At 36.5% G+C, this 25,395-nt stretch overlaps 2 protein-coding genes across 5 annotated transcripts; both read right to left on the bottom strand.

Annotated features, from left to right (window-relative positions):
* Positions 1-10,304: 10,304 nt before the first annotated feature.
* Positions 10,305-14,828, bottom strand: LOC113725742 (uncharacterized). Its single transcript, XM_027249084.2, has 5 exons — positions 14,649-14,828; positions 13,564-13,700; positions 11,821-13,186; positions 10,919-11,088; positions 10,305-10,757 (listed from the first exon to the last, which is right to left on the bottom strand). Exons 1-5 carry the CDS (start codon positions 14,811-14,813, stop codon positions 10,649-10,651), a joined length of 1,947 nt encoding a protein of 648 aa, XP_027104885.2. The 5' UTR covers positions 14,814-14,828; the 3' UTR covers positions 10,305-10,648.
* A 1,212-nt stretch (positions 14,829-16,040) lies between these two features.
* Positions 16,041-24,781, bottom strand: LOC113725741 (uncharacterized). Of its 4 annotated transcripts, none has more exons than XM_027249080.2 (15): positions 24,013-24,153; positions 23,368-23,511; positions 23,080-23,166; positions 22,095-22,198; positions 21,907-21,957; positions 20,581-20,752; positions 20,122-20,442; positions 19,470-19,673; positions 18,861-19,370; positions 18,543-18,752; positions 18,098-18,286; positions 17,691-17,863; positions 17,304-17,456; positions 17,091-17,172; positions 16,041-17,006 (listed from the first exon to the last, which is right to left on the bottom strand). In XM_027249080.2, exons 2-15 carry the CDS (start codon positions 23,368-23,370, stop codon positions 16,608-16,610), a joined length of 2,658 nt encoding a protein of 885 aa, XP_027104881.2. In that variant the 5' UTR covers positions 23,371-23,511; positions 24,013-24,153; the 3' UTR covers positions 16,041-16,607. The 4 variants fall into 4 exon arrangements, with proteins under 4 accessions (XP_027104881.2, XP_027104882.2, XP_027104880.2 ...); XM_027249081.2 differs by having other exon boundaries at positions 24,009-24,148; XM_027249079.2 differs by lacking the exon at positions 23,368-23,511 and having other exon boundaries at positions 24,013-24,781.
* Between the last annotated feature and the right edge of the window lie 614 nt (positions 24,782-25,395).

The raw sequence follows: 25,395 nt of genomic DNA, 5'->3' as shown, positions 1-25,395 counted from the left end.
TTTATCCAATGCTTAATTTGTGTCGCTTGCGGTAGGATTTCATCTTGATGAGGCGATTTTTACACTTGCAAAGATAGAGGGGCAACTTTTGGACTTCTATAATTGAAATATGTCCCGTAGTTTTGCATTTCTTTTTGTTGCTTTGGAAGAGGATTTTGAATAGTTTTCTAGTTGGGTAATTAGCAGTAAATATGTACTCGGTAAATTTTATACACATCCTGGGGTTTTCTTTTTATGTTTGTTGTCCATATATATACATATATATATAACCTGATTTGCATTTGCTTTAGTTTAGATCAATGTGGTGGATTCTTTACACTTGCTTTAGCAACTTTACAGATGTTCTTGGATCCTAGCTAAAACTCCTATTTCAGTAATTTGCTAATATTGTTCGACAAGATCATGAATTTCTCGGTCACATGGCCGCCGACTAGCAATAAAAATGAAAAATTAGTTTCACATGATTGATCAATCAGATGGAATCAGATCAAAACCATCGTTATAACTTTGTTTAAACCTACCAAACATACACCTAACGTTTGGTGGGTTTTGAGGATGTGGTTGACGCCAGAGCTAGAAGGCTCCAACTAGCAATGCGTCCTCTTTACGTCCCATATAAGAAAAAATTATACTGAATGAATACTATCTAACAGCGAAACATAATCTAGTCAGTAAGACGTTTCATCTGCAACCGACGCGCTGCTCTTCAAAATAGCTTTTGATGTCAATTATATTGTGTTGCTCAGCTAAATAAGATATTCATATATATATATATATATATATATATATATATTGACGTATAATTGTGATGCATGGTATTCTGAGGATGCAAACTGTAACACTAAAAAAGTTTTATAATCAAGCTGAATATACAGCACACATACAGGGGAATAAATGATTTTCAAGAATTTCTGCCGCCGTTATCACTTTGTACACATATGCATGTGTCCCCTTTAATGAACTCTAATATTCCTGACCACGTGAATGTTGTATCCATGAACTATATAATTAATTCATCAATTTATGGATATTAATTTCACCATCTTTATACCTCTCTGGCTCTCTGTCTGCGAGTTGGCGCTGGGGGTGGGCTGCTGCTGCTGCTGCCTCTTTAATTATTCCGTCAAAATCAAGAGACGGAAAAGTAACTTATGGTTTAAGCTCGACCATAAAAGCGCCTGCCGGCTTCTTCTTTACTTTTGTGCTTCTGATCTGGTCCTGACTCAAATACGTAATCTGTCTAAATCATGTCTTTAATTGTAGGTAATCTAACTTTTTCTTCTTGCTAATATCCGCAGGAAAGGACACGTAAGATTGAAGCTTACTCAAAGCTTTAATTAATTATATATATATATATATATATACGTATCCATCAAAAGTGGCGTGATTAATACGACATTGTCCGCATACAGCCTTTTGTCAGTTTGAATTTGGTTAAATACAAATACAGAGTATGTCAAAGCTGATCAAGGAAGAGGGGAAAAATTTAAAGCGAAACAAGTGACTGAGGGTTAAGATATTCCTACAACGGAGTACAGAAAATGAATTCTAGTTTTTACTTTGCTCCGTTTTGTTCTATGTGATTTAATATTCTGGATCCGGTGTTAGTATCTCGCGGGGGGATATCGAGCAGTAGAGACATATGGCCCAGAATTATTATTATTATTATTCACTGTCCTATCTGTCAGGGGATATCGTCACGTTGCATGCAAAATACTCTTTGAAGTACTGCGCTATAATCTTGCAAAATACAATTCGGAATTCGGTAAATTCCGATCTCACCGAATTCATGAATATAAAATAAATATTATATTATATATTATATATATATATATGAAAAACATATTTGAAATCGAAATAGAAATTCCGAATTTCGATTTCGATTTCGAATTATGAATTAGAAATCGGAATTTCCGATTTGAAAAATTTCGTTACCGAATTCGACCAATTTGAAATCGAAATTCCGATTTTCATTCCGAATTACCGAATTCAAATTCGGTCTGTAAATCGAAATTTTTTTATTTTGCACACGCCTAGTTACTTATTTTCACCTTCTAACACACAGTAATCTTATAGTACATTCAAATTATTAAATCACAGGGGTTAGCCAGTGATCAGGGAAGAACTCTCCTCACTGTCATGTTTAGGATTTGAATCCTCACAGTTAAGGATGGGAAAGGGATGAAAGATAATAATAAAAAAAATACAATCGAATTGTTAATCGGGTCCTTTTTAACTCTAGGTCATTTCTCTTATAAAAGGTGCCAAATTAAAAGGTAAGATAATTAAAGTGCCTATCTAATGGGTACCTATTGAGTACTCGTTAAAATATATTTAAAGTGTCGTATATTTTTAGAAGCGTAAGATTGACTAGAAAAAGTAAGTAAATATAAAAGAGGGTGGATAAGATTAAATAAAAAAAGTATATAAATATAAGAAAAGGTAATAATTATCAGTATGCATATATAAATTATAAGTTAAATGAATTTTAAATGTGTTAATGAGTAGCACCTGAGAGTAGGGACCATCGTTATAATCTGAATGTTGAATGCTGATGCAACCACAGCAACTTAGAAGAATAGTCACGTCAGGTTCGGCATTTTTTTTTCTCTCTTATTGTATGGATGGAGTCTGAATCAAATTCAAATGGCCAGGTGTATGGTTATCAATCTGCTTAACAAATTATGTCCAAATTCAACTGCTAACTATAAGATTGCTCTTTCAAAGAATAGCCTTCAAAATCCGTTCGATTCCGTGGAAACACTTCTGAAATTCAAAATGCACACGTTAAAAATGTAGAAGTCAAGTGAATACGTGGTCATGTAAGACTATCTTTTTCCCCAACTTTTTTTTCGTCCTTTTATAAATGAATTCCAAGTTTGTTAACGAAGACTGCCAGCCCTACATTAAAAATAATTGAAATACCAACAAAAGTTGTAGGCCGGCATGTGAACTCGCACACTTCCTATGTGGCGTAATTAAAGCCAGTTATCGCACTTATTCAACCCATCCTAGCACTATTATTCTCTCTCTCTCTCTCTCTCTCTCTCTCTCTCTCTCTCTCTCTGTTTTTTTTTTATTCTTGTTGTACCAGTTTCATTGCTGAGCTTGGATTGCCCTTTCTCTCCCAAAAAAATTTTTTTTTTTTACAAATATATTTTTTAATTACCTTTCTATTTTATATACATCAAATTATAACCGTATATTTTTCTATAAAACCTCCAAAAAAATAACTAGTGGTATATGTTTTTCTTGGACACAAAAGCAAGCGATCATGTATGTGTATTTGTATGTTGTTTTAGCAAATTACTTAACGGGGGAAGGGATGGATTGGATGGTAAGGGAGAAGGAAGTGTAAATGAGAGATTTCGCCTTTAAACCCCGAATCTACCCGTTTACACTTGAAAAAAAAAAACAAATTGCTCAACGAATAACGACAAAAGAAGGAGGGGGCGTGGAACGACAAGTTTTAGTCCTCGAAAGTTTTTTGGAAAAAATTCTTGTAACTTTTTTTTTTAAGGATGTGATGTGTGTGAGGGAGAAAACATATTCACAAAAAATGTAAAAATTTTGCTCTCAAAATGGCAATCCAAAGCAGGCTGAAGCATGGAATACGCTATATGTACAACATATTACAGTGCCGAATTTTGTTTGCATTAATAAGGACAAAAGCAAAAAAAAGGACAAATACCTGTCAATTCTCTATCTCTTTCTGGATTGGCAAGACAGAGATGAGGAACGCTAAAAAAAAAGATAATCAAAGGATGTCAATCCCAAAACCGTGTCTGTCACTCAACCATAACGTCAAACACGATCATGCTGCATCATCAAACCTAATTCAAATCTTTCTCAAGAAAAAACTTGCACCAACTGAATTAGTCGTAGCTGTATTTCATTCATTGATTATTTGGTGGATTGATTCCATCTATTATTCACATCTTCCTTCCTTCGGACAAAACCAACCAACCAACCACTCATCTCCCTCACAAAACTCATCACTAATCTATGTTTTAGCAGCCTTAATTAACTATCGTCATCCATGTTTAAAACCAAGTGAACCAACCTTCCCAACCAAATTTCAATAAACAAAAAAAGAAGAGAGAGAGAGAGAGAGAGAGAAGATAGTGCAAGTTAATTACTCAAATTAATTTGAGTAAATTCTCAATCATGTCAGCCTTCAGTTCAGATCCAACTTACACAAAAAGAAATGAAAAGAAGATAATAATAGTTGTGGTAATAACAAGAATTGTGAATCAAATAATACATTTTCTTTAACATATAAAAAGGTGTAATACATACACAATTGATCGTAATTCACTTTGCTGTGGCTTTGTCAATTGATTCCAATTTGCAAAGCAATGTAAGAAAATGGGGCGGCCTTAGAAAATTTCTGAATGTGGAATAAATTTTATACAAGACACCTCTTTTTGATGACACCGGTTGTAGAATTCGGCACGTCGAGCTGCCTGAAAAAAGACTCAATCTCTTCCCGTCCCACAAACTCGAAAAATTCAGATAATTTTCTCTTGCATGAGGAGGAAGCAGGCCTCGTAGGCTTCTTTGGGGCAGGTGGGCAGCTAAGAATTTCTGGGATCATATGCTGAGGCGATTTTGGAGTATGGCACTCTTCTTCTTCAATGATGCAGCTGCCCGTGCCGGTGGTGCTTTCTTGTGACTGAATTACAGCACCGCCATCATCCGTACTATCTGAAGACTGTGAAACCTTGATGTTTAGAGCTGGTAATCGGATTTCCACCAATTCTTGGCGTAATTCTAGATCCGTAGACATGGGTTTTTTGTCCGTTCTTTCGGTTTTTTCTGGTGGGTGGAGGGTTGGTCGAGGAACTGGAGGGAAAGCTGATAAGGAGGAACCTGTAAACAGGAAATTGTAAGAGATACAAGTGTAGGAATGGGCAGGGAATATATACACATACATACATATATATACGGGTTGAAAAAGAAGAGTTTGGAAGAGAGGCGTGCATTGGAAGGTAATTGAGTAGAGAAAAGGTCGTAGGGGCATTCTTTATTCTCACACAAACCAGCAGATTAAGATAGATAGATTGGTGGCAGCACAGACTACAGTAGTAGAACAACTTTTCTAACATGTCCATCTCAGGCTGTCGTCACTTGGCTCCAGATGTAACTACCTGTCTTCCCCACCTTTACTCACAAACCTTTTTCATCTTTTCTTCATTGGCAATTTTTATTTTTTCCTCCTCCAAATCTCTCTATTATTTTCTTTTTTTCGTTTTATTTTAGTTTTTAAGAAGTACAAAAAGGATGAAGAGGAGATGCTCCTGCGGTTCTGCAGTCAAGATTGTGAATGCATGTTAGAGGCATTTACCTGTGAGATTTTTGTCATCTGGATCGTCACTACTATTTTGATCAGTTTTTATATTGACATGTCCTGTAACTGTAGTACTGTACTAGAGGCTCATGAAAGTAGAAGGAATTTAATTGCTTAAAAGTGCTACTGGGACAAGTTTGTTTCTATGCTGCCTAGATAATATTAATGTTCTCCATTGCAGTACCAATTTTTCTTTTTTTCTTTCTTTCTTTTTTTAAGGTAAACTTGGGTTGTAAACGGTGAAGAGGGTGAGATACATTTACCAATTTGCATGATGAGTACTAGAAAATGACAAGCTGCAACTCATTAATTAAATAGCCCACATTGTACATTGCACATCGCAGGACTTGGATACTTGACAGTGCAAGGAAGGAAAGGACGCTGATCAATCTTGGATCTGAAATTCATGGTTTCAACTTTTTTGGAATTGGCCTGTGAATCCAAGCTTATAACTTACGTTAAGTTAATTAAGAAAGAAGGACTAACTTCACTTTACGCTCCCAAACTTATATCACCTTTTCACTTTGCAATCCAAATTGCCTTGTTTGGATTGCAGTTTTCCGTCGGAAAATTACATTGTTTTCCGTGATCACATTTTCCTATTACCTTTTTCTCTTACATACATCAAATCACTACAGTAATTTTTTCATGAAAAATGCAATCCAAACACCGTTAATTTTGGGCACTTTGCACCCTAAACTCTCAAGTTTGTCGTGTTTAAATATAACCAATGATTATGTTGCTTGCAAAATGTATGAGGTAAAGGGGTGTAGTGAAAATCAATAAAAATGTATCATTCAGTGCGATCTCTTAGCTTTTTTGACCATTTTAGCATATTATTATTGATTTATATAGTTTCAATCGCTAATATTTCTAGCAAAATCAATTAGATAAAAGATGGTACAAATTAATTCCAATATACTGTTTTATTTTTGCTATGATACCTTGCTACCTTTTAACAACTTTCAGCATATTATCATTAATTTGATAAGTCGTACATGCCGTTAATTTTGCTGAAGTTGTCGCTGACTAGATTTAAATAGAACAAACTTAATTGATTAGAATGTAAAGTGTTTAAAATTAAGAATTTAATGTGCAAAGTATTTAAATTTGAAGTTTAGAATGTAAAGTGAAAAAATCATACGAATTCGAAGGTGCAATATGGAGTTTGTCCGACAAAGAATTGCTCAAAAAGGTGAGAGCAACCTGCATGGACACCACCACTACTACATGCGCTCTAAGAAAGCCTGCCTGCAGTAAATAATTCCATTAGATTTTCTTATTCCCAGTGAACTTAAGAAGCATCTCATTAAAAATTATCTGGCAGGATATTCAAGATTAAAGATGTTGAGGAGATATTGTTTGTTCCTAAGAATTCGACCAAATTTTTTCTTCCTCTCCATGTTTGCACGAATCTTCGTCGGTGTCTTGTATATGTAAAAGTTCGCTGATGATCCCAAAATTGAATAGTTGTGTCTGTAAGATGCTAATATATGTTTGTTGGATGTATGAAAAGCTAAAATTCAACCATGAGATATTATATATATACCAGAGTCCTGGATATTTTACTTCCATTTCTTTCTATTCCTTCTCCTCTACGGGGCAAGAATGTGGCACTTGTTGCTACCTAGAAACATTTTCCCCCAAAAAGAAAAAAAAAAAAAGCAAAACTAAAAAAAAGCTGATAAACTTGAGTCGGTGTCTTTTTTGACCTATGAGTAACGCTTTATCTACGGATAACACCAAATACACTTACTCTTTTTTTTCCGTTCATAAAGATCCATATTTCTTAAATCAATTCCGTTTTCAGTATGAGGGCATATTTGGAATCGTCTCACATGATGCAAATTGCCACAAGTGCTTAGTATTTTTTAATATTTCATTTTGATCTCTACTGGTCAAATTTTCAAGCGAAAATTTGTAGTTACAGGTGTATACAAGTTGAGTCAAACTTGAGTAGTTCTATACCCGAACTCAACTCAAACACTATTGATGCCCTGCTCGACTCGAGTTCGAACTTGATAAGTTCGAGAATAGAGAATTGAACTCCACTTACTAAAACGGTATAAAACTCAAACTCGACTCGATATGGCTTGAATCAGGATCGAGCCATATCAAGTTTGAGTACTCAATGATGCTTTCAAGTATAGAAACTCAATCAGACCTCATTTTTGAGCCTTTAAGTTCAAAACTTGGCGAATGAAATTATATTGTGTCTACTTCAAATTCTATTACTTTTTTGCCATTCAAGAGTTTTATTAGGTATGCAAATCAGCTTGTAAATCATCTGAAAGCATAAACCCTTAGTGATAATTTTGTATTTAAAAAAAAAATATAATGTTTAAATTAAAAAGTACTCGACAAGTAGCTCGTCGAGCTTGAGTAGCATATATCTGGGCTCAAAATTCGACTTGCTTTCCAATCGAATAGTTCAAGTTCGGACTCAAACTTGGTCAACCCGAATTCGAGCCGAGCAATTGACCGAACTACTCACGACCAGCTTGGCTCGCAGTCAGCTATAATTAATTGTAGTACAATGCATTTAGCCTAAGACCTTCGTTGGCAATTTTTGTACCCATTTCTGTCTCTGTCACTCTAATTTATAAACTAGCATAGGATTCCATCGTAGAGCCTTCAATACGCCCTATCTGCCATATCTGTCTCTCCCTCATTATTATTATTGTGCAAATAAAAGAACAAAGAAACTGAGCCTTGAATAATACTATATGTTTTGGTTGGGTTTACCAAATACCCTCTCCATGATCTCCACCTCATGAATGAATCTTTCCATGTGAACTGTCCCCTCAGCCTATCTATTTTGCTTGGTTTTCACCATGCATTACCCCAACTTCATTACGTATAATTAGGACGTCCTTGTCTATTGATACATTGTACAAAGATACCCCAAAAAAAAAAAATCCTAGAAAATGATGGCGTAATTTCTCTGACCGCTATATACGGGCAACAATTTCATTTCTCCGAATCCTTGACACCGTCATCTGATTTGTATTATTAGGCCATTTGACCTGAGATTCATATCCAATTGCATGCTGATTAGATAGGAATGAAGAGGGATCATTATTACGTGTTTTTGGACACCCTCCTTGTCCCCCTTACCCCTGCTTAAGGGATATTGGCCTTATGTGTGAAGTGTTCTTAATAACTAATAATTGCTTGGGGGAATTCCATGCCACCCCCCTATCATTGCATGTTGCCATCCCATGCAATAATGATCCTGTGCAACTTTTTGAATCTTCCTCGAATTTTGTTTTTTTTTTTATATCATTTCAAGAATTTGTTTTTAGTCATAGAAGCCGCAAGGAGTCTGCCAATCCTACCATATACTCCAACTAGGAATACTAGAAAAATTGTTGCTACTATATATATAGCTTTGTTAAATTTATTTGTGTACAATGCATTGAATTCTAGTATTTCAATAGTTTGAAGAAAATTAATAATATAGTAAGATAGCTTTGCCGTTGTTCTTATATTTTTTTAGTTTGCGGAGGTTTTGGGGGTTTTAATTTAGTCTTGCTCTTGAGTCTTGATGAATTACAGATTACTGGATTTTTTTTCTTAGTTTATATTTTCCACTTTATTCCTTGCTTCGAGATTGCTTCACACCTTTCTCTCTTTCTTTTTAATATCCTTTGCCTTTTGTCACACAAGCTTTAGAACCAATCACAAACCGACCCTCAAACAAACATCAAAATATAGAGTATTATTGTTGTTTCTTATGTTCTTATAGAAATGACTATATATATATATATTTTTTTTTTGAACAGAGAAATCCTGCCATTATACATGTGTGCAGAGAGAGATGTACATTTGTGAACCTTTGATTTTTTTAACGCATGGAACAAAACATATTTAGTACTTGAGATTCTGTTGCAAAAGCCAGGGAAGCTTAATCAATATGTGGGCATCTCTTGCTTGCTCCCGATTGGCTGTATTCCAGCAATGTGAGCATTGTACTAAACTAAAGTCTAAAAACTATAAGTTCGTTTTGTTACAACTTGGCAGCAAAATCATGACACCATGCCAAACAAAACGCTGAAACGCTTCATGCAGACATCAATTCTAAGTTCCTAAATAATCAAACAAATTATTGCACATATAATCCCTTCATGTATTGGAGTTGGACTGGTCTTAGTTTTAGCCCTTCTATTCTTATTCTCTACCAAAAACAAAAGAAAGAAAAAAGCAGTGACCCCTCATACATGCTAATACTACATCCAATTGAACAGAGGAAAAGGAAAAGGCTCTTTTTCTAAGTTTCAATTACTTCCTGGCAGTAATGTAATCACGTTAGCAGAGCTGGAATCGATTGCCCGGTTTGGACTCTTAATTGACAACCTCAATGAGTAGTCTATGGACCAAACCCAATGATGCTTTGATGGCGAACGAAAACGAAAAGTAGACCTCAGTTAAAGTCTCGCTCGAGAATCTCACCCTTGCAAAAAGGAAGATGTAATAATGAATCCCTTCTAGACTGGGAATGCCTTGCTTTTAGGTGGACTAACACATCCATGTGATGCAAGCAACGTAATTATAAAGCAAAAGATCCCAGAATGGTCAAGCTTTAGTCTTGCGCTAACAGTTGGAAAGCATCTACAAGAAAGAATTAAGAACAAGACCTTCTCAGCCATCCGCGATCGTATGAAATGTGGTGGACTGAATTCTGTTCCTGGAATACTGCTGCGTCACTTTTCCAGTGGAGCTGGGGATGGAAAGGGATTTTTCTTCTTCTTCTTTTTTCTAAATATAATAAACAGCAACCACTCATCTGTTGACCATTTTCTGTTGTGGAATGAGTAGGGCTGCTCTTTATTAAACAGTACTATGTCCTTTTCTGCTAACAGTGTCTCCCATGGAAAATTGGGATTTATCACAACTTGATGGACAATTTATTTATGCTGTCGATATTTCTTAGGATACAAGGAGATCATACAACTACTTCAAGCTATTTTACTTTTTATTAGGAAGCAAATGTAGATTTATCCAGACCATGCTTACACTTGTTCCATCCAACTTTAATGGTGCAGATGAGGGGAGGTCATCAAGAAGCTGAAATGATGGACCAGCTCCTTGATGACATCCATCTAGCAAGGTCTCCTCTTCTACCTAGGTTTCAGGGATACAAGCATCATGTAATTGACCGCAGCAACCACCATATACATTAAGTACGTTACCAGATATCATAATATCATGGAATTAAAGTGTCCCATAAGCTGCAAACACTAAGCTTAACACCCTGCAGATACTCTCAAAAGCTACATTATAACACCCCGTAAACTCTCATCCATTCAAAAATCTCACAAAAGCAGTAACAAGCGCCTTGAAGAATGCAAAAACTGGATTTACTTCAGATTCAGCGGGCAGCTCTGATGTCCTTTCCCATGTTTCACTGCAAAGGGGAAACTCAATTGGGTGAGGCTAAATGAACAGTACATAGGTGGGGCAGTCCGGGGACTGGGGAATGTTGAAACTGATCACTCTGAAATGATAAAGAGTGACATCTTGAACTGTATGCAAAAAGGCCTAGGAGATGCCACAAAAGATACTTACAGGTTAATTCTGTTTAATGTAGGATTGCTTCCCTCCTTGGAGCTGCTATCACCTTCGATCTTTAGTTTGTCTTCTATTCCAATGGTTTCATCTGGAATGGACTGTTCATGAGAAACACCAGCATTTATGTCACCATGTTTCTCATTGGTACCCGTTGGAACATTCGCAGGCTGTAAAATAACGTCAGAGAAATTAGCACCACCCAATAGGAAAAGAATAAAATGTGCAACAGCTACAGTATGTGATAGCCAAACACAAGTAGCCACCTTCCAATTTTTCTATGTATAGGCCACCATACCTGCTGCACCTTTAATGAAACCCCACCAAATTGTGACCTTTCATCTTCAGAACATAATAAATTTTTAGTTACAACCAAATTTTAAATTACCTTCATTAGACTTAATAAACTAGTACTGACAAGTTCATTAATATCCACGTTGCGACAGCTGAAGAATAATTAACAAGACAACCACAAATGGAGGTTCTACCAAATTGCAAGATCAAGATAGCTCCAGGCTGCAAGACTCATCATAAGTACCCAGGTTCACCGTAATGCAATCAGAAGAGTTCATCCGGGATCTGAGTGCCATTACACTTTTAACCTCGTAGTGTTACAGTACCAAAGTGTAAGTTTCACTTGCATCTCCACTCATCTGATTTTCAAACATGACCGTATATATACTTCCATTACAAGGCCTCCCAATGAATTCAACCAATCAGGACTAGGAACAGGAAATAACCACTTTCATTGGCACATAGATGTCACATAGCCCAAAGTCCCTCTACATCTTATTCACAGCTACAAGATTTAAGCCCTTTAATAAGCACAAAGTTAGGGATGCAAAGACATACATCCCAAGCCATGTGCAAAAGATATATTAAATACATCATAAGTAAAATACCTTTGCTTCAGTGGGGGAAGAGACCTTTGCTCCGATTTCTGCAGCATTGCTCATGTCAAATACAGGAACTTTTTTGGTTGCAGAGCAATTTGACATTTCCAATGGTGGATTCCCATCATTTAGGCTGGCAGTTTTACCCACCAGCTCACTCTTGCTTTTTGAAACAGCAAGGTCTGCACCAGCTTCCACCTGCACAGCACTACAAGAGTGCTCTGTAACTTGTACGCTGTCCTGTTCAATTTTGTTTACCTCCAGAGTTCTAGTTCCTTGACTTTGTTCTTCTAATCTTCCTTCCAAGTCATCAAATTTCCTAGCAATGGGATGAAGTGGAAATTTTTCGACAACTATGTCAGCTTGCCCGCGAGTCATACCAACATTTGATGACTCAACTGTTTTAGTACCACCTTTGTTGACATCCAGGCTATCTTCTCCTACAGCCACTGCCAATACTGGTTGTTCATATTCAGTTTCTCCAATTGCCTGACTAATCCCATTGACATCTTCTTCCGTGTCTGCTTTCAGATGGCCATCTCCAGGAAAATCTATGGTAGAATGTACAACTTGTTCTCCCCTACTTTCCTGGTGATCTTCTTGAATAACTCTGGGATTAGGTATAGACACAGGACTACGTATAACTGGTTCATTAGATTCTTCATCCTCGTCAGTTGGCTCACTAACATCGCCAATTGGTTTGCTGTCAAACTCCTGACAATCAGGTCCTGTCAACTGCCCACTCAAATTTTCAAGGATTTCATCACTTGTGCCTTCATGAGTAGGGGTTGCAGCTTCAATTAAACTGCATTCATCAGATCCCAAATCATCTTTAATTGTCTCAACTGCACCATTAACTACTTGATCATTGTGTAGTTTCTGATGCTCAGACACAAAGGATTGTCCACTAGAGTTTGCAACAACTTCTTCACCACTATCCAGACTTTGTTTGGATGAAGTATGAGCTACGTTTTTTGGTCCATCTGATCCCACGTCATCTTTAATTGTCTCAATTACACCATTAACTACTTGATCACTATCTAGATTTTGATGCTCATACCCAAAGAATAGTCCATTAGAATTTGCAACAAGTTCTTCACCGGTACCCTGTCTTTGTTTGGATGAAATATGGATTACACTTTTCAGTTCATCTGATGGTAATGAACTTCTTTGAGCTTCAATGGAAATGGATCCTAATGGATAATGCTCCAAAACATTATCGTAGCTCTGCTCTTCTGAAAACTTAGCTGGACCTAATACTTTGTTTTCTTGAATAATTTCTCGAACAATTTCCCGAACTGTGTAAAAAGAACCACCAACTTCCTTGTGTGTAAGATTCAAAGATGGAAAATTTCCATTATTTGAGTTCTGATATCTGTAAGAAATTGACCCAAGAAATGTGAAGACGTCAGCGAGTATATTTAGTAAAAAAGGAACAATTTAAGAAACTAAATGAAATAAGTTCTTCTTCCTATTTATGTGGATGGTCAAGGAAACTAAAATAGATGAATTCTAGTCCTAAACAACAAACAAAGAGATTTCTCATTTTGGGAAAAGCACAATCTATATTACTCTCAAGGACCAGATGACAAAAGTTTACATGCTAACACAATCATCCTTATGCAAAAAGTGAACATTTAATAGTGATGATTAAAAAAGAAATACACAGACACATGCACAAAATAGATCACCATTGTAATGTAAATAATATACAAATTCTCTTCATAAAAAGAGCAAGTTTGAAAAGGTTACTTCTTTATAAAAGACTCAACCATTGCCTTCCTCTCCTCCTTTGAACGCCTAATCCTTGCCTTCCTCCCTCCAGAGTCACTATATGCAGCAAGGGCAAATGTTTGCCCAACCCATCCACCTTTGATTGCATGCATCATCTGAAAATTTTGGTTATGTGAAATTTTGGTTATAAGCTCCAAGAACATAAAAAAAGGCAATACAAAAACAGGGTGCTACTGCTTACTTCTTCGATAGTTTAGGATCGTTGCAAGTCAGTGACTGTACAACGCATGTCTACACATCAACCACAGATATGAATTTCAGGTGATTAGAATAATTTTCAGTTGATGCCTTTCGTGGGGTAAACAAGCAACATAAAAGATAGGTTTCTTAGCCGCATGTATATGTCATGTCACACATTCAAAGACCTATGAACTGCAGAGGTTATCTCATCACTTTCCAGACTCTATTTCTCTGTAAGATAAACAAAAGACCGGCCTCCTTATATGCATATACATTAAGAGAGAATAAGATTCATTAGTATTCTAAGGGAGCGTCTCTTTGGTTCTTTCGAAGAATGTCAACTGATTTGACACAAAACTAATCATATTTCTGCCAGCATTCTGCTCAAACCCCAACACAAAAGGAAAAAACAATTAAGCATATAGACTTGACAAATTTTTTGTAACCCCAAAAAAAAAAAAAAAAAAAAAAATTGGCTGGCCCACATAATGCCCAACCAAAAAAATTAGCTGAATTGAAAATTTTCCACTAGCATTCCAGCATTCATGTCTAAATAGAAAAAAGAGAAGAAAATAACTTGGGTTACTAATTCCTCCACATTCCAGCAACCAAGAAATGCAGTGGGACATCAACTTTGCAAGCCCATCCCAATTTGAAACGAAAACAACAAATGATTCAGAAAAAAATTACAAGAACTTCAGCATACAGTGTTGCTCCTCAAAAGAAAACCAAAATGGGAAACAGCAGAGAATGAACGGCCAGTTCATTTTGTCAACAAAAAACCGATAAAAAAGGTAAGATAAGCTGAAGTCCATAAAGAAGTCAGTGATTTGATAACTAGAAATGCAAGAAATGGGTGTCACCTGAAAGAAGAAGCAGATGAGTAAGATGAGTCTTCCAGGTGTGAACAGGGAACAGTAGGGGTTTGGAGTGGGAGCCGAAAACCCTACACGGTTTTTGCTGCTCAGCCCAACATTCCCAATTAGGCGTACGATGAGGGAGGGCAGGATTTTAGTACTGGCTGGCATGGGGGGATTATTTTTAAATTATTACTATACATTAAATTAATATTTCAAGAGTCACCGAGGAAAAAGACAAAAAATAAAACGAAAGGAAAGGAAAAAAAAAATGTCCGTCGAATGTTGAAATGACTATATATTATCCTGGTCGAATCCTTCTTCTTCCCATTTTTTTTTTTTTTGTCTCTATGTGTTTGATTTTGGATGTTTTCTAAATCTTTTGCTTGCAGGTTTTGGTTAGTGAACTGATTACTCAATCAGTTCGTATAGTGCAATGTGTTCAAACATCAATCAGGATCTTCTTGCTGCTACTCCAATTTTTTTTTTTTTTTTATCTTATGTTTGTTTGGACAGTTTATTATTTGTAATAATTTATTTGTTAAACATATTTTTATAAAAATTTTTATTTTACATACATCACGTTAAAAAAAGGTGTTATAATATTTATTCAAAAAATTATCCCAAATAATAATATTATATCCAAACATACTCTATTATATTAATGGTTCAATTGAAAATTTATGGACCATTAATCGTCGTGCACTTTCAACTCCGTGTCTCTTAAGCCTATCTTAGGAGAATAAAATTTGCTACATCTTTTTTAAATGATAAATAGTCTCCTTCGGTTTTTCCTTGCTTGTAGTGGTCAAGTGAGACCGATCTAATGGACATTGATTAGTTCTTAAGAGAAGTTTCCGATCAAGCAGTCAGTGAAACCGGGCACTCTACTGACATTGCTCCAGAATTTCCCCAAATCAGGCATTGAAATTAGAAGTGCGCAATTGAAATTGCAAGCGTCACACTTTCTGTGAGAAAAAAACGCTGAAAATTTCAAGCAAATTTGGCAAAAAGGGACGAGTGGAAATAGAGCTATGTGTCCGAAAATGAGTTACACGGATCAGCCTGACAATGAATCTGGGTGGCCCAAACCCATTTGAAACAGGGGAAATTGGGCAAATAAAATGTGACAAATTTGACACCGCTAAGAAAACCAGAGCTTGGTGTTCCAATCCTATTTGCATTTAAGGCTTTTAGAATGTGCTCGTTAAAATGTTATTGGGTTTGCCTTTTGGTTTCGCCTTGAAAATCATCAAAGTACTAGGAAATAGGAACAGAGTATCCCTTGATATTGTCATAAGTTAACTGTGCACATAAGGTACCATAATCCTGTCAAATTGTATGAAAGAACATCGCACCAATAGTGGGTTGCAAGCAGTTACAAATTTGGAAGAATAGTGCCTTTGTAAACCCATTTTCCTATAAATACTACGAGCACGAAATCTGCCCCTCAAACAATAGCAGCCCATAAGTCAGTCAAAATTGTAAACCTCTAGTCGAGGGTGTCCTGGTTTTAGTAGTTACAAGTCAGAGAGCCAAAAAGGGGCTTTTCAGAAGAATTGGATCGTTATTTCAAAGGATATGTACATGTGAAAAGAATACGATTGTATGTCTAAAGAATTCCAGCCAAAATCAGTTAGATCTGGAGTAGTGTTGAAGGCCGTGCAATTTATACCTGTGTGCTAGCTATGTTGGCTACAAAATTGTTGGTATGTCATTCTAGCTTAGCTTGCTTTTTTTCAAGTGTATCTTGGCACCTGCGACCCCCGTTTAATGTATTCAGTAACGTCAGAAGAACAAGTCAGTTCCAACTACCTTTGATGCTGTTAAGGAACAATCACTTTACTCCATTATCAGCATTGAGGCACCCCGAATGCTCAAGCTTAGAAAAATTATCACCTCGCCTCCTCGACGACAATAGGAATAGGAAATTCCAACAAAACTTTCAACTCTTCCTGCTGAGATCTACAGCTTCAATCTTCCAAGTGCCTTCTGCACATATCCGTGTTTCATCCTGTCGAGTAGTTTCTCTCTTGTTTTTCTCTTCTTGTCCATCTTCAACCTATATCTTTCTTCCCTCTCACGCTCATATACACCTTGCCAGTAAACTTCCCCTGTTAACGGCCATAACCACATTTCATATGGATGGTCATTGTCATCTGCTGCTTCAGCAAGGTCTTCATCCATACTTTTCAATAATGAGGTGTTCAAGTACTTCGCCCACATAAATCCTTTCCGTTGTTCTATTGGATGTTGTTCCTCCAGCAAACCTGAGTGGGGATCAATGTAAACCATCCTACGTGCACTATGATATGCCCATACGTTGACCAGAAGTTCCATCACCCGACAGTAACAATGCTGCTTCTGGTAGAAGTGTCACAATTTCAGCATAAGAAACTTTCATTTTGTCATTTTCTTGATTACAGATAACTTTTGGTCTATACTTACCTCCAACACTGAAGACCCCAACAAACAAGAAGTCATGTTGCTTGAATTTACATGCAAATAATCGAGAGAATCCACAAAAATCCTAATATGCAAAGGAATTTTCAGTCAGATGACAAAATGAAGGTAAAGCAACCAACGACCTCAGCCGTGGCATCTTAATCATGATATTAAATTGCCAAAAAGTTAAGCAATGTGTTACTCCAGGGAAATTACCTGGAAAACATAATGAACTCCAGAAAAGAAGAGGTTGGCATGACCCAGCTATGTAGGGCTGACCAGCGCCCTCCATCTTCAGGCATGGGTGGAAGGGCTTCTACATGTGACGGTAGGGCATACATTATACGGAATGCATCTTCAAAGGCACTTCTGCAAATTTGAATTATTCAAATGAAAAAAATTTAGCAACACAATCTTCAAACACTAGCTTAATAAGTAAAAAAAAATGCAAATTTGAAGAGAGAAGATTCTCTCATATTCTATGTAATTTAGCATCTTTAAAAGGGGAGAAAAATTTAGATGCCTGTAGTCTTTAAATGATATGTAAAACTAAGAAAAGCTATAAAAACAGCGTAGGTCATGTGTCTCCCAAAACACTCTAACCTGCAGTTTCCTCCATTTAAGATGTCACACATGGACCAAAAAGTAAGCACGTCATTCCTCCCCATAAATCCACCATCCATGTCCAACATCGCCCAAAAGTATATCACATCTCCTTTAGTATTTCTTTGTACTACTTCTTCCAGAACCTGCTCAGCTTTTGTAGAGAGACTAGCCTGTCATATATTGTAGGCCAGAAGACATTCAGATGAAAAATATTCTTTTGCTTGATTACAAAAATAACAATTAATGGTAAAGGAAAACTATTTTGACAACACTATCTTGCAATCCCATTACAGGCATTAGAACCTCAATTTTAATATATGATATTTCATTATCTAGAATAAAAAAGAAGCAAGGTTAGCCAGAAAGACAATTCCTCTGAAATACATGAAAAAATTAGGGCACACCTTCCTCCCAGCAGCACGCCAAGACTGAAAACCGATCCAAGGTCGCTTATGGATATTATCAACACCATTCGCAACTGAAAACATGCCTCCAATCTCACAAAGTACGTCTCGGTAATATGTGTCATTCAGGACAGGAAGCCGAGCAACTGCATCAACATCATCTGACCTCAATCTTCTGGCCCGAGTAGACTGGGGAGATTTACCAGTATTAGCACTGACAAACTACAAAACTTACATGCAAAACACAGCCTAGAAAAAGAGGATAACAATTATTCAAAGTAAGAAAACCAGCAATTTCTACTAGAAGAAACACACAAGTGTCAGCAACACAGACGAGGTAATAGAATAGATTACTGAACTTGCTCTAGAAAGATAGTTTCTTCTTAGTTCATGTTGCAACAGATGACTTAATATAAGCCAGTGTTCCTGGATCAAAAAAACTTACAAGACTCAACCCACGGTACAAAGAACCATGATGTAGAAATTGCCAAGCTCCAGCTCCATGGTAAATCTCATAGATGCACAAAGGTTGCCCAGTCCTTTCCAGCTCTCCTTCATCTCTTTCATTCATTTCAAACTTAAGCTTTTCAGATTTTCGAGCATTACGATATAATTCATCCCAATCACCAATCGCTTTCTCCATTCTTTCTTCAATCTGCGAGTATTACAATAATGTTCTACCCAACAGTAATTCCAACAACCTGGGAAAAAACAAAACAGGGCAAAAAGAAATTTGCAATGCATAACAGAAGCACGGTCATACCTCCTCCATTTCCAAAGACTCCAGTTCCTCAGAACTTTCCATTTCCCTCAAAATATCCCAATCTAAATGTGTAGGAAAATCCCCGTCCAGAGCTTCTAAATCATTGCCAGAGACATTCTTTAAGGGCAATAGATTGGCCATGTCTTCTTCAATATTGTATACAACACCCAAACTTAATCCATAACCTCTGCTATGTGGATTTGCAAGGTCACCAGCTTTTTTATCAATTTCTTCCTGGAAGAAGCTCCACTCCCATGAAGTCTGCTTAAGCTGAGAAGTGTTAACAGGAAGCAAGACATCTGATGGAAAATTGAGGATATTCTCAAGCAACTTTGCATAACTCATTACACATTCTGATGCTAGCATATTCTTTGCTAGAAGCCTGCCAGAGGAAGCAATAGAATGGGCAAGCTTCAGTAATTTTGCTTCCGATATCAGAAGTGAGAAAGCTTTGATTAGTGCATCAGGGTTATGTTTGGCAACGATCATCCCTTGGACCTGATCACCAACCTGGAGATTTAGAAGCTTAATAAGAGAAGTAAAGAGCAACAATCATAATATCCACAACAGAACTCAATTGTCTATACAAGATAAATGTGTAAAACCCACATGTCTCTTTATGACAGGATTTTCTAATGCAACAATAGGCAATCCAAAGGACATTGCTCGTGTCAGTAATGGTGGAAACCCCTGCTCATCTTGTGGAGAAGCATACAGTACAATGTCAGCCATCAATATCAACCCATTAGGATCACCATGAACGCCAAAATGTCTTAGAGATCCTTCATAAAGTCCCAAACGAGTGGCAATGTCCTAAAAAATACAAACAAATAGGTGTAACTCAGATCTCACAGCTCTTTAACTACCACTTCTTTTTTCCCTTGTTTTGGCCTGGGGAGGGGGTAGTAATGCTAAATAAGAAGTTCTGATAAATCTTAGGATTGTCTGGTTAGGAAAGCAAGACAAACCTTGTAAGAACTTTTCACTTAAATAGAATCAAATCAATAAAACAAGGAAAAGGGATTTCCACACAAATAGGGAAAAATTAATCCTGTAGTGGAACACTTTTCAGATCAAGAAAAATTCATAAAGACGCTATTATCCAGAGCCATGAATAATATATCAATAGAAGATATCAAGGATAATCCTTCGGCAAACAGAGTTTGCCATGTAACAACATGCATTACGTTTTCCCAAAGCCTGGATTTGCATGCAGACAGATATACCTAAAGAACTATATACCTTGGATAATTGATTATACCTGCAAAGCATCATCATACTGACTGCTGGAGTTTCCACATAAGAAGACAAACTTGAAGGTCTCCTTGCCTTCTTCTCTCCCAGCATAATTGAGTAAGAGTGGCTCCAAATCATGCATTGCCACAGCATAATCCCATGACAGCTCAGCAAAGAAAAATGAGCTTCCAATAACCAAAACCACCACATCATCTTCATCAAAACCATTTTTCTTCCGTAATACCAATTTGGAGTGTGTCTTAGTGTAGCTTTCTGCAGCCCAAACATCTACTGGTGATCCAGGAATCACAAAGAAGTTTCCAGTGTCAAGCACACTATATAACATCTGATACAGGAAGATAATCTTAATTGAGCAGGAGAAGCACATCATATAGAATTTGATAAGTAAGCATAAGAAAACCTAAAATAATTCCTATGGATTGACTTTGTAATGCATGTAATAACAACAGAAGGATGAAGTTACCGGCAAAGAATAATCAGGAAAGACAACAACATTAGCCCTGCAAAAAGCACTCTTCCAGTGAGATATGATATGGTTCCATTGATTCCTTTCATACATCTGAAGGCGATTTGCAAGGGTATCCTCTTGAATTATCCAAACGAGTGGAATAGAGCAGAAAGGCTCCTGCATAAGGCTGCAAAAATATAAAACTCACAAACAGCATCTCAAACAAAAGGCTTATTGTTGAATAAACCGGTAAACATCCCTCCAAAGCCATGCTTGCATTTTTCATCTGAATGCACATTCAAGCACCACAGGAGCAAAGAATACTGATCTCACTAACATACCAGAATTTCCTACTTTCACTCAACAAACTGAAATTCGTCATTATCCTTTTTATAGCGCTTTCATTTTGATACCTAGTGGAATACCATTTTACGATCAGCTAGACAAAGTTAATGATGTTTTCTGAAAAACTTGTCGACTGTAGACAATGTCAAAAAAATCATTAAGACCTAAGGGACTAAATCTGAGTTTTACTTAAGGACTAGTGGATTATACTCAGGGTTAGTAAACTTACAATTACAAAGTGAGACATTTTGCCCAACTACATCTCCACGAGGAATAGACAAATGCAGAAATGGTCAATAAGCTTCACAATTTCAGTCCACTCCACAAATCACTTCTTTGGTTAGTATCCAAAGTGGAAAGATAAATGATAATGCAAAATAATAAAAATGGTTTACAAGTACCAAAGAGATCGACAGGACGTTAACACAAAGCAAAATATTACACAACTATGATTTTTCTCCAATCAACTGTGCAGTGAATAGAAGAAGGCTCCAGTGGTACAAAAGAATCCGGTGATTAAGAGAATACTAAAATTAGAAAAATGAATCAAACAGCAGTAGCCCTACCATCTTCTTATGGCTATTTATGTATCTGAAAAATTAATTATGCAAACCTTTTCCTTTTATTTGTATCATTTAGCACCTTGTTTGTTATAAAGCAAAGTTAGAACCTAGCTAAAATGTCTAGGCAGCAAGGTAGCACTTACTATAGTTAAGGTCTATCCCCCCTCCCCAATCGAGCAAACTAAATAAATAATTAGACAAATAACAGGAACTTGTTTCAAATTACAGGGAAACCATCTCTTTATAATTAATTCAATTTTGGAAGCTAAAGTTTAGGGACAGATTCCTCTTTTCATTTGATAACTCGGGCACAAGGTTAGCACTAAGAACCAATTATGCATCAATTTTTCTAATGAGAACATATGGTAAATTTTGAGAAAGTGATGAGAAGTAAAATTAGTTCATTAATTTCATATGTCAAGAATGTCTATACCTTGAAATGGCATCCTTCACTTCAAGAGACTCTGCTATTATACCTTCAAAACTGCAGCAATGAGGAATTTTATTTATTAGTACCAATTTAAGGACTAATTGACTAACTATTTCATGGAGAAGTTCTTACTATCTTAAGAGAATTACTATTGGATTCATGAGTAAACTAGATGAAAGAATAAAACGTACATTGACCAATCAATATGAGCATGTCTTTCAGGACTTAAATTCAAGATTTCACCTCCTATTTCCTCCCAAACTTCTCGAGCATCACCATCTTGTAGTGCATATATCTGCAAAGAAGCATGCATTGGGCCCAAAAAGATTATATCACAATCACATGACAATTTGCACTAAAACATATTGATTAATCAGACAAATTCAAATTGACAAAGATTCTCCAGGATTGAGCAGATTATAGGTGGAGAAAAAGTCAGTCTGATCACTAACTGGATTGAGGGGATAACAGAAAACAGACGAAGGACAGGTCATAAATACCAAAACCATATAAACCACACCTAAACCCTCAAACTGACCAGTTGTATAGTCTTTGACTAACTAATATCCCTCAAAGGACTTATAACAAGTGTTCTATCAAAGGATGCAAATAGTAAAATTCATTGCTTTGATCACATAATTCTCTTGAGATTTGCGCCAGAGACACTGAAGCCCTCTGAAATTTCCTTTAGTTGATTGCGTCATTTGTTAGTAAGGCAAAGAAAATTTGATTCTTATTTTCAGGAACTTGATAGGGGAGAGAAATTATATAGCAATTATTTTTAAAAAAACTAAGACAATACATATTTCAGGAAACCTAAACAATAAACAAACTGGTTAAGAAGCTAGTTTTACACAATTGCTAAGATGGAACTCACTTGGAAAATTAAACTGTTGCTATGACCCACAAGTGATTATATGTGAATGCAGGGAGAACTTGGCCAGTAGAACCCATGTAAAAGCTTCGTAAAAACTCTTAATTTTCTACTTAATGAGGAAACAACAGGACTCTTGCTCTATTTCCTTGATGGCATCTAAAAGTCAAAGGTGATAAACTTAAAACTACTCAGGAAGGAAAAAGCCAAAATTCATAATGCATTTACATGTCCGCCCGAACCTAACCAACTTTCATCCATCTTCTAACCAAGGATTTAAGATATAATTCCTATAAAATTACCTTGAACAAATAGCCAAGTCCCTTCAAATTCTTCATCACCGTAGATAGCATCAATGATGAAGGATCCTTGTTCATGTTTCCTAAGATCTGAAAAATATAAAATGCAAAGCTCAAGTCTGTGAAATTCAAGAAATCATGATAAATGAAAAGCATGGATACATGGACCTTAATACATAACAAATAGTATAAACAGATGAATTAGATGATGCCCAAATTCATCCTATGTTCCACCTCAAGTCTGTCATGAACTTACAAGATCAACAGTTTTAGTCATGTTTGCATCCTTACCATCTACTCTCAGTGATGTGTTATAAGTCATAACAAAATAATTTTCAGTTTTCCTGTTTCTTTTGGCACAAGACTTCTTTCTGAAATATGTGAACACAGTTCAGCCAGGTGGCCAAAAGTTTCTTGAATTTCCAGTCAGCATTCCTATAAAAGAAACACACATATACTCAAGCTGCAATCATATCCACCAAAAGTATCAGTACTTGAAGTTGTATGACTCAACTACTTGTTAAGACAAATTTTTATCAAAGACTTGGCTAATAAAATGACTTTCAACTGAAGCTTTGGTTTGCAATTCAAAGATGTACAGTGGGACATGCACAATTCCCATTTCACGTTGCCCATTCAGTGACGTCCATCTCAAGCAACAGACATTGATATCACCAAGAAAACTAGAACTCTGCAGAAAATGGTTTTTTGAAAGTTTCTGATATTAATGGCAATAAGCATATCAAAGCCAGCTTAAAGTTCATAGCTTCACTTAAAAAGAGTTTCGAACCAACGCAAAAAGTAAAACACTTCGGAATCAATCTTAAGAAAGCTAGTCATTCCCAGAATGAGCATCTATTAAAATACAATAGCTCCAGAAGAATTATCCAAAATATTCCTACAACTAAAAACATGTATACAAAAAAACTCACTCACAAGACCAATTCGTGGAGGTCGAACCCCAATTCTCGGCTGACTCCGCAGCCGATCAAGCCCGTCGTGAAGCTGAAATCTCCTTTGCGGCTCAAAATGCAAAGAGCTGCCCAACTTCAAGTCATCTCTAACAGGCCACGGCCGTTTGCCTCTCTCACTCCCTCCTCCACCTTGCCTAAACACGGGCATGATTGAGCTCTGAAGCACCATCGACGCCAAAGCAAACACAAATATCACTAAAAAAATGCATAAATAAAACCACGATCTCTCCCTAAACGGAAACAATAACATCTTTCTAGCCGCTGATCTATTGTAATGGTGGTGGTGGTGGTGGTGATGGTGAGAATGAGATCGGCCTTGCTTGTATTGCCGATCCAGAGGCGACGTCGTCGCGGTTGACGTGGACGGAAGGTAAGAGGCAGCAGAGTTAGGGTTTCGTTTGAAGCGGAAACGGTCTCGGATCGAACGGAAGCCGCCGCTTCCATTTCCCACGCCGGTGACGGCATTGTCGTCTTCGGAGAGGTGTTCCATATGTTGGGTGGTGAGTTGAGTGAAGCTATTCGAGTTGACTCGGTGCGATTAAGGAAGGAGAAATTCGGAGCTTCCTTTATGTTTGTCTGGTTACTCACACTGCATTTGTCAGTCGAATTCAATTTGTATTGCGTGTTGCTGCGGGGGTGGTGTGTGACGGCGCGTTCTTTCTTCTGTTGCGATTTTTAGAGTAGAACCAGTTTGGAAGTCTGTTTCTGAATTTTTTATTTTTTTTTTTTGGCATTTAGATTCTGGTTTTTGTTTATTTAATTTGGTGAGAAAAATCAATGAAGTCGACGGGATGGAAAGGGAAGCGGATAAAATACATTTTTTGGGCCCAAATTAATTCCAGTTGTAAACGCAATATACGTCAACGTCGAGAAGAAATGACTATTTAAAGCTGTGCAGCAACTGGCAAGAAAGAAAAAAAATAAGAAAAATGACTTGTGGGATATAGATAATTTCAGAAACTTTCCCTAAGGTTTTTTGACAATTTCATTGTTCGCTCTCAAAGTTTTAGAAATATCACTTGCCTTTCCTGTCAATTATTTGAGACTCAAGTCAGACTTTATTACCCTTAAGACATAGGAATTTTATATAGTTATATGAAGAGAAATAATTTGGAAATTTTATAAGTCTCTTGTACTAAATGTTATTATTTGGAATGTAATAAATTTGAAAATCTTGAATACTAAAATTTATAATGATAATTGTTAACATTTTAAATTTTGTTTCTATATTTTAGTAGTTTTTGTAATATCTTCCTCCCAAAAATATTAAAATTCCTGTTGAGATATTATTATTTCATAAAATTTTCATAAAAATAACAAGATGAATGCAAAAACACACAAAAAA

The sequence above is a fragment of the Coffea arabica genome, chromosome 2c (genome assembly GCF_036785885.1).
Source record: "Coffea arabica cultivar ET-39 chromosome 2c, Coffea Arabica ET-39 HiFi, whole genome shotgun sequence".
Classification (NCBI taxonomy): Eukaryota; Viridiplantae; Streptophyta; class Magnoliopsida; order Gentianales; family Rubiaceae; genus Coffea; species Coffea arabica.
This window is presented reverse-complemented; position numbering and strand designations above follow the sequence as displayed.